Raw genomic sequence first — 10,711 nt, 5'->3', positions numbered from 1 at the left:
GTGCATATACCGATAAATCCCATTCTGATGCTTTGAAGATTAATCTGGTTAATAATGTGTCCCAACAGATCAAATGGTAGGTTAGTCTCAATTGTTTTACTATTTTACTATTAGTGTACCTATTTACAGTAACGTATAGAGAATCTGATTTGTTTCTTTTTAATTACAGTAATTGTGGTGCTTTTATTGCTGGCTTTGCTGAGTATTTCATCCTTGGTAAGGAAATTCAAAAAAATAATTTTGACGTTGAGACACTTCGCACTAGGTGGGAATCTCTGTTGTGGGATTATGGAAGGAAAGAACAACAGTCCGGTGCAATTAGTGGTGATGAAATCACAGGGAGACTTTTCAGGAAGAGGAAGAGAGGATGACCGAGAAAGTAGTTCTATTTTTTCCATTTTACTGTAGTTTTGCTATGTATTAGGAGTTGTTGCCTAGTTTGGTCAAAGTACTATTCTACTACTTGTGAGATAACCTTAAAGGATATTATAGATGTTTTTATTTTTGTGTAATTTGTGGTAGTCACTACACATTGTGGTTGTGAATGAATTACATTTTAATGAATATTTCAGTTGCTTTTATCCTTTAACAAAGTATGTATTTTCATTATGGTTGCAGTTTTGTTATTGTTGCAGGGTTTATACATATGTATACAATAATATACATAGTTATACAAACTTATACTCTCATTTATACATCTGTATACATATAAAACCATTGATTGTTTGCAGTTCTATTTTGTATTGTACAATCTATCAATATATTTAGCACCATTAAAAACAGCAAGACACTATTATTGGATAATCAAAACATGTATACTGAAACATATTTAACATAATTGCAATATATAGTGTAAATTGTAATTCTTTATTGACATTTGTAACTCGATTGCTTGTGAAACTTAACTACTCAATATTTGTAACTCTACTGTTTGTGAAACTTAACTACTCAGCATGATAACAAATGTAATAGGAAGTGTTATGTTTTCAACTATTTATTTTGGTCGATTCCTACATGTTTTTCTATTGTGACCACCTTGTCCACACACAGAACATGAAAATGCCCTCTTAGACTCTTTCTCTGAAGCAGGTTTGAGTCTTTCCTTTCTTGGCCTTCCTGCATTCCTTCTCCCTTTAGGTGGTAGGACTACATCTTCCAGCACATATGTTGGGATTACCCATAAACTCTCATCTGGCACCAGATTCATTGGAAATTCATAAGTTCTATGGAGGTTATCCTTCTTGTAGTAAAAAGAAGAATATTGGCCAGGTTTCAGCTGCTGGTTCTTCAAAACCGCCCAAGCATGCGGACATGGAAGTTCATCCATTTGAAATTTCCGCAACTGCATGTTCCCTCTTCAAGGCACACTATGTTTTGCCTTACCCCTTCAAACACAGTATATAATTGCTCCGTAGCAGGCCTCACCTGCAAAAAAAAATTTTTAAAAAAAGTTAAAGAACATTATACATTATTATACAGAGTTATACATCCTTATACAAGTAGTAAAATGCAAGTCAGCAGTGCCAAGCATCATTATATTTGATTTATTTTACCGTCATTTGTTCCGATGCAATCAGATTTTCCCCAAAGAGTTTGTCGTATTTTTCTCCAAGCTCTGTAGATGTCTCCATTGCCCTTTTTTTGTTTTTGTTGTTTCATTGTTGTAGCAAATATGTCATGTACTCCAGCAATCGCATTACTGATAACTCTCTAGCATCCTTGTTTGTTGCATTAATTGATTCTGCAATATTGGAAGTCATTACCATCATCCTTTTTATGCCCTAGACCACCTTTTTGTAGCCAATTTCGAACAAGTAAGGCTGCACCCTCAGATCAATTTTGTAAATCTCTGTCATATGGTAGTCAAACTTCTTTATCGTGTAAGCTCTAGCCAAAGTAAAGAAGATATCGTTCAATTGTTTGTGATGTTTCTTGAATGTGCGCTTTACGTTCTGCCACAAGTGAAACATGCAAATACAATGTGGTACTTCTGGGTACATAACTTTTGTGGCATTGAAGATGCTTTCGTTTCTATCTGAAACTATACACATCCCTTCCCTAACACCAAAAATACCCTTTATCTGGACAAAGAACCACTCCCAAGATTTGTTATTCTCTGAATCTACAATTGCATATGCAAGTGGAAGGATTTTTCCTGTTTATACAAAATAGATATTAGGATTCAGACAATTATACAAATTTTATACACAATTATACAACTTTATACCAACTGCAAATTTTATAAAAACAATAGCTGTGAAATCCTACACACTTTTATATATGAAACTAGAACATTATACAAACTGCAGAAACAAGGTAGATGCAGTCAACTCACCAGCTCCATCCTGTGTGCAAGCAGTCAATATAGTACCCTTATATGCTGCTTTAAGGAAACTTCCATCAACAACCATTATCGGTCTGCAATGCTCCCAACCCTTGATAGATGCATATAGCGAAACATATGCATAAAGAAAGCATCCATCTTCTGATTTGTGCAACTTTGTAAACGTTCCTGGATTTGTATGCTCCAACATATAAAAATACTTCGGCAACTCCTTATATGAATCATTCGGATTCCCTCTTATCATTGCCTTTGCTATCTCTTTAGCTCTCCATGCTTTTATGTAGCTCACTTCAATCCCATGTTGCTTTTGTATGTCCTCTATTATATCATTTGCGGTGTAAACTTTTTTTTGGATTAACATACTTGTCCTTGACTATACTAGCAATTACACCCGAAGTAGCTTCACGTTGTGTTAAGTATCTTTCACCATAGTCGCATGTGTGATTATTATTGTAACTTCTCATCTTGAATATGTTTGCCTTGAAAATGGCAGAAGATTTGAAACTCCAAGCACAATTGTCTTCCACACACATAAGGTGATACCTAGGATTCAAGATCATTCAATTTCTAAATACACTTGTATACAAAAACATAACTAGATATATACTAATTTTAATACCTATATACAAATATATACTACTTTATACATATATATAACAGAATATACAACTATTGCCATACCTTGTTGCGTTTTATCTCTTCACCTTGAATTGGAACCTCTCGCGTACAACCAAGTTCTTCATCACAATCATAACTATCTCTTTATCTTTATAAACTTGATCCTCCTCAACAAATTCGTTCAACATATTATCTATTATACCCGTATTTTCACTAAATTTCGTGTTTTCAATGAATTCGATATCAGGCATAATCTTAGTGCTATCAATTGTGGATACATCTATAGAATTGGAACTTGTAACAACAAAACAACTGGAACTTGTAGCAACCAAACGATTATCATAAATCTCTTTTACTGTCACAAACAAGGGGTATTCAGTGAAATTCAAGTTTTTCTTCTTTAATTAGACATACACCTTAACACACGTATCGTTGTAAATCAGGATCGGTGACAAACCATCATTTGGGAGAAAGTTAATCTCTATTGTGTTTAACTCACTATCGATCCTAATTTGTTCCGAAATAGCTGCAACTAAATTGTTGTAGCTGAATGTCGACTCGATTATTACACAATCGCTGACGAAATTGATAAACTTGTTTTCTTTCCATTCACCACTATGAAGAACGTAAACTGAAAAAAGCTCCATCGAACAAAAAGTTGAAATCAAAATTGCAGCAAAAATGAAAATTGTGTTGATTTGCAGCAAAAAAAATTCACTTTTCGTGTTTAATTTGCTGTTAATTCGAGATGAAGAAGAGTTTCTAGGATTTTTGGAGTTGCATTGACTGCAAGATCACGTTTTTGTAGATTTGAGGAAGAAGAATGGAAAGAATGAGAGAAAATCCCGCTGAAAGATACAAAATCCCGCTTCTGAGTCTCAAAAACGGAAATAACACCCCTTTTTCGGATATGGACCTGTTATGTTGGGCTACTCAATTGTAAATTGAAATATGTGCTATAAAGTTGAAAAGGAGGCAGTCCAGTTATTTTAATATGAAATTTTCCCTAGTTTATGATACAACTCTTTTGAGTATAATTTATAATAATATCTAAATAGGCATGGAGGGCTTCTCTTCCAGCTGAGAAGATTGCTCCTCAGCACACTGTCATCATAGAAGTACATAAAGTGCGATACTTTCTTTAGATTTATTTTTTTATTTTATTTTTTCATATGTAATTTTTTCTTAGTGATTTTTTCCCCGTGTTATGTCGTATGTTACATCTATAAATTTTATTTTTGTGGTATTATGAAAATTTTAGCTCTTCTCTTAACGAAATTTATAAAAAAGGTTATTTGGTTGATTCATTTTTAACCGCACGAAGCGCAAATAAATTAACTAGTTAATCTAATAGCCTTGGGCAACAATGGGGAATTAAATTCCTTAAGAAAATAAAGTTTTCTGTTGGGTTCGTAACATTTATTTTTTATTTCAGTTTCTGTTTTACTTTTGCAGAATTTATTTTCGAACACAATCTACTAACACTCTTTCTCTCTCCCTTATCTGTCTTCTTCCAAAAAATATTAGATTAAAAATACAAATCACTAAACCTAAAATTAAAAATTAATTAATCTAAAAACTAAAAGAAAAAGAAAAAAAGAAAAAGAAGAATTAACCTAAATAGTAGCAGAATCAATTACAATATAAACTAATAATAGCTTGCGGATGTATAATTTATGTATAATATGTGTATAGTCATATATAGTTAGTGTATAATCTATATATACCGACTAGAAAACATAAATAGTAAAATCAAACGGCCTTTTGTGTGTAGATCCCCAAAAAAAAGGTTGGTAGTGGGGCGGGTGATGATGGGTTTAGCCGAAGAAGGGGGAGGGGGCTTGGATGGGTGGGGTGGGGTTTAGAATTAAATTTGTTATTTTTTTTTTAACTTAAAAATAGTTTTCTCTTTTCCCCTCATTGTTTTTTAAAATTTTTTTGGATCCAAATGTCAAATGTCATCGGTTACTTTGCCGCATTACTGGCGAATATATTACACTCTTTTTATTTTTGTTGGTTATCAAAAATTCTAATAGGAACAAATTAAGTACCATAAGGAATCGTATGACACGAGAGATAAGGAATAATTAATCTCGGGATTAAATTTGAGATGGGTTTATTTTACGTTTAGTTGGGATAAAATCACAATATAATTAATTTCGAGATTAGTTTTCCGGAATTGTAGTGTTACTTTTATTCCTATGAGAATGTGGCATAATAATCTCGGAATAATTAATTCCCGGGTGACTTGTTTCTCAACCAATCTACCCTAAGTGTTGAATTGGAATGTGACTTGCATAAGGTGGCATACGTGTCACATATGACTTTGGCCAAGTTTAGAACTTTTCTAAAAATACATGATTTCTCTTTTTCTTTTTGAGTCAACGAGAGTGGAAAAAGAGCATGGTTAGTAATGGTCGAATCTTAAATATAATTACCATTATCATAGACTTGTCTCTTAATCATTGGCAACAGTATGAAAGCTTGATTCAACTTGTGGCTACAAGCTAGTGTTTGGTAAGGTTCCAAAGCTTTATTTAACTTAAAATATTTTAAACAAGACTTAATTCTTAATGTACTCGGAGTATATATAATTCATTTCATTTGTTTCTTAAAGGCTACGTGCAAGAAGTGACGGAGTCTATTTATAAAGAACAAATTGTAGTAGTTTCCAGGAAGATTATAGCTTTTAAAGTATGTTTATAAGGGAAACTACAATTAGACATGTAACAAACAATGCATCATCAAGATGTTCATGTTTTTAAAAATAATCCTTGATTCCCTCACTAAAAAATTTAAGACGACGGAGTGTGTCTCAACGTCCAATTTTACAAAGTCAAACAAAAGCCAAACTAATCAAATCATTTTAAAAACTCGATTTAGTAAGAGGGTATCACCCGGTTCTTCCTCCTCATTTAACATTTCTACCTCCATACTCTCTTTTTCTCTTGAATATGCGTTATGCCTTTATTTATTAATTTATTTATTTTTGATCTTGGCATTTTACAATGAGAGAAAGTCATTTGAAATGGTGTAAAACCGTACGAGATGAAATAAACTTAAAATCATAAGAAAGAAAGTTGTGTCACAAGACCTACAACAACAACAACAACATCCCAGTATAATCCCACCAGTGGGGTCTGGGGAGGGTAGTATGTACGCAGACCTTACCCCTACCCCGAAGGGCAGAGAGGCTGTTTCCAGGAGACCCTCGGCTCAAGAGAGCAACAAAGAGACAATATATTAGTACTATCAATAAAGTCATAATAAATAACATAAAATACATAATATAAAACAACAGAATAACAACAATATAAGAAATATAGGAAATACGAAAAAGGATGGAGAAAAGTATGTAAGGTATACTAATATCCAACCGACACAAGCCCTACATCCGTAGCCGATCAGTAGTCTCCTAAGACTAACTCATAAATGGCTAGTGTTACTCTAGTGCGCTGTAGTAATACTCACAGACTTCCCCCTAACCTACAACCTTAATACTCGACCTCCACAATTCCCTGTCAAGGGCCATGTCCTCAGAAATCCTAAGTCGTGCTAGGTCCTGCCTAATCACCTCCCCCAATACTTCTTAGGTCTCGCTCTACCTCTCCTCATGCCCACCACAGCCAGTCGCTCACACCTCCTCACTGGCGCATCAGTGCTCCTCCTCTGAATGTGTCCGAACCATCTGAGTCTTGTTTCTCGCATCTTGTCCTTCATGGGGGCCACACCCACCTTATCTCGAATAACTTCATTCCTAATCTTGTCCATCCTTGTATACCCGCACATCTACCTCAGCATCCTCATCTCTGCTACTTTCATCTTTTGGATGTGTGAATTTTTAACCGGCCAACACTCGGTCCCATACAACATAGCAGGCCTAATCACTACTCTGTAAAACTTACCTTTTAGTAATAGTGCACTTTCTTGTCACACAAGACTCCCATTGCTAACCTCCACTTCATCCACCCTACCCCTATACGATGTGTGACATCCTCGTCGATCTCCCCGGCCCCCTGAATAACTGACCCAAGGTACTTGAAACTACCCCTCTTAGGGATGACTTGTGAGTTGAGCCTTACGTTCACTCCTGCTTCCGTCGGCTCGGCCCCAAATTTGCACTCGAGGTATTCCGTCTTCGTCCTGCTCAGCCTGAAACCTTTAGACTCAAGGGTATGTCTCTAAAACTCTTGTCTCTCGTTGACGCCACGTCGTGTATCGTCAATTAGGACTTTGTCATCAGCAAAAAACATGCACCATGACACCTCCCCTTGAATATGATGCGTTATGGCATCCATCGCAGGGGCAAATAGGAAAGGGTTGAACGCAGACCCTTGATGCAATCCCGTAACAAACGGAAAATGGTCGGAGTCGCCTCCTACTGTCCTAATTCGAGTCTTAGCTCCATCATACATATCTTTAATCACCCTAATGTAGTCAACCGGGACCCCTTTAACCTCTAGGCATCTCCATAGGACCTCCCTAGGAACCCTGTCGTACGCTTTCTCTAGATCAATAAACACCATGTGGAGATCCTTCTTCTTGTCCCTGTATTGTTCCATCATCCTCCTAATAAGGTGGATAGCTTCTATGGTAGATCGCCCTGGCATGAACCCGAACTGGTTATCTGAAATAGACACCGTCCTTCGCACTCTCATTTCTACCACTATCTCCCAGACTTTCATGGTGTGACTCAGTAATTTGATACCCCTATAGTTGTTACAGCTCTGAACATCGCCTTTGTTCTTATACAGCGGAACCATTGTACTCCACCTCCACTCTTCAGGCATCTTATTAGTCTTGAATATAACATTAAACAACCCAGTAAGCCATTCCAAGCCTGCTCAACCCACACACCTCCAAAGTTCAACCGGAATTTCATCTGGCTCGGTAGCTCTGCCCCTCCTCATCTTACGCATTGCCTCCATGACCTCATCTACCTCAATGTCCCCACCATAACTTAGTACATGTGGGCTGTTGGCACTCCTCAATTCACCTAGCACAATATCTTGATCCCCTTCTTCATTTAGAAGTTTATGAAAGTAAGTCTGACATCTCCTCTTAATCTGGTCATCCCCCATCAAAACTTTGCCATCATCATCTTTTATGCACCTCACTTGGTCCAGATCCCGAGCCGACCTCTCTCTTACCTTAGCTAGTCGGAATAACTTCTTCTCCCCTCCTTTGTTCCTTAGTTCCTCATACAGACGAGCATAAGCTTCCGTCTTAGCCTCCATTACTGCCATCTTCGCCTCCCTCCTAGCTACCTTATATCTCTCATTGTTCGCTCTCCTCTCCTCCTCTCCAGAGCTCCCTACCAACCGCAGGAAAGCCGCTTTCTTTGCTTCCACTTTATCTTGGACAACTGCATTCCACCACCAGTCTCCTTTGTGGCCGCCGGTGCGGCCCGACGATATCCCTAACACCTCTCTCGCTGCCTTCCTTATACAATCAGCCGTCGTCGACCACATAGTGTTTGCGTCCCGACTACTTCTCCAAGTCGCCATTGCTGATAACCTTCCTTCCAACTCCTGAGCTTTATCCTTAGTCAAGTCACCCCACCTAATCCTCGTACAGCCTCGTACTGACCTCTTCTTCCTCCTTATCCTAATACCAATGTTCATCACCAAAAGCCTATGTTGCGTTGCTAGGGTCTCACTTGGGATAACTTTGCAATCCTCACACAACCTTCTGTCGCATCTCCTGAGGAGGAGATAGTCAATCTGAGTCTTCGCCGCCGAACTTCTATAAGTAACCAAATGCTCATCCCGCTTTGGAAAACATGAGTTCGCAATCACTAGATCGAATGACTTGGCAAAGTCCAACAGCGAAGTGCCCCCTCCGTTCCGCTCCCCGACACCATAGCCGCCATGCACCTCAGTATAACCAACTGCCGACAACCCAATATGACCATTGAAATCTCCTCCTACGAATAATCTCTCCGAAGGCGGGATACTACGAACGATGTCATCCAACCCCTCCCAAAAATTCCTTTTAATCTCCTCATCCAGGCCTACTTATGGTGCGTACACGCTAACGACATTTAAAGTACACTCACCCACCACCAATTTAATAGTCATTAGTCTATCATTCACCCGCCTGACCTCTACCACCGACTCTCTAAGATGGTTATCTACCAGGATACCCACTCCATTCTTACTCCTCAGGACTCCAAAGTACCATAACTTATACCCATCCACGTTTTTCGCCATTGATCCAACCCACCTAGTTTCCTGGACACACGCTATATTAATCTTCCTCTTCTGAAGTATCTTCGCCAACTCTATAGACTTACTCGTTAGCGAACCTATGTTCCATGACCCGATTCTCAGCCTATAGGCTCCCTTTCCCCCTCTACCTCCCCTACCTCCCATCCCACACCCTGACCCTGGCCCCCCACTCTGTCCCACCCGAGGACATGCCCTTAATCTATCATCTCAGATTGCAGCCACTACACCTACGACAAATCTCAAGAAGACTCACTAGTGCACACGAATCAAAGTAGAAGGAAACAAGTGACTACAAGTACACTAGTAGAATGATTGTACTATTGCGAACCAAAGTAACATCAATTTAGCTAACACCAAAAGGGAAACAGTAGAAAAGGAGGTACCAACTCCCGAGAACCAAACCTGTATTGATTTGTTGTACTTGATGTAGTTGTACACTCACGCACCGCTTCCCACCGCCCGTTGCGGACGCTCGTCCTGGTTGCTCTCCTTTGCTAGTGCTCGTGCTTCCAACTTGTCTCCACAACTTCGAGAATTTCCCTAAAAACACAGAAAATACCACGACTCGAAAACCAAAAAGGACTGTCACCGCTACCACTGGTGACACCCAAATGAAAAAAATTGAAAAAATTGAACTTTTCAAGACCCAATATGGCAAAGATTTGAACTTTGGAGAAAAACCAAGAAATGGGAAATTCCTACCCAGATTGGCTAAAAGATTCAAGACCCAAAATGAAAAAGAACAATAACCCAATATGGGGAAAAAATCTGAACTTTCAAGACCCAATATGGAAAAACTTCTGGACTTTGGATAAAAATCAAAAAATGGGAAAATGGGAAATATATGAATGAAGCAAAAGAGGAGACACGTTGATGAAATTAAGTAAATTTAAGTTTTTAAGAATGCAGCAGAAGAAAAAGGTGTAGTAGGGACAAGAGTCAATTCCTTGCTTACTATATGAAATGAGTAATACCTTAAAAATTGGAGTGAAACATAGAAAGACTAACAATAACAATAAGCACTAGTCCTGAACGACTCAAATCATTTCAGATTCACAACAATCAGGTGGTCAAAGTTTTCATATCTGTACTTTAAGAGACAAATATGAAGAACGGAAAATCTAAACAAAACGGCAGATCTAGTTCAGCATAATGATACCCAAATCGATAAATTAAGCCTAATAAATATAAAATATGCATAAAACCCACAGATTAAACCTAAAACTTTACCTGAAAAAACCAAATATGAATAAAACCCACAAATACATTGAAATTTTTTGTCACAAGACCTACAATCTCTTGAATTTGAGTAAACCTATGAGTCAGAATTTCAGAAAAAGATGTATAACCAGAATAATAATTAATTTGGATTAAATATTAGTCGTGCTAGTTGTATGGGGTAAAATTGGTTCATAATAAATGGTCAAATGGTAGCATGACACGTGGAACCAAAGATAGGTAAAAATCAAATCAAGTAACGATTAGTACCAGATACAACAAATTAAACCGACATCAGATA

At 37.6% G+C, this 10,711-nt stretch overlaps 1 protein-coding gene across 1 annotated transcript; it reads right to left on the bottom strand.

The window, feature by feature from the left end:
- Nucleotides 1-1,781: 1,781 nt before the first annotated feature.
- LOC104247235 (uncharacterized) lies at nucleotides 1,782-2,705 on the bottom strand. Its single transcript, XM_009803195.2, has 2 exons — nucleotides 2,336-2,705; nucleotides 1,782-2,155 (listed from the first exon to the last, which is right to left on the bottom strand). Exons 1-2 carry the CDS (start codon nucleotides 2,703-2,705, stop codon nucleotides 1,782-1,784), a joined length of 744 nt encoding a protein of 247 aa, XP_009801497.2.
- Nucleotides 2,706-10,711: the final 8,006 nt, after the last annotated feature.

The sequence above is a fragment of the Nicotiana sylvestris genome, chromosome 4 (assembly GCF_000393655.2).
Source record: "Nicotiana sylvestris chromosome 4, ASM39365v2, whole genome shotgun sequence".
Taxonomy (NCBI): Eukaryota; Viridiplantae; Streptophyta; class Magnoliopsida; order Solanales; family Solanaceae; genus Nicotiana; species Nicotiana sylvestris.
Note: the sequence above shows the minus strand (reverse complement) of the source record. Positions and strands in the feature narration are given on the sequence as shown.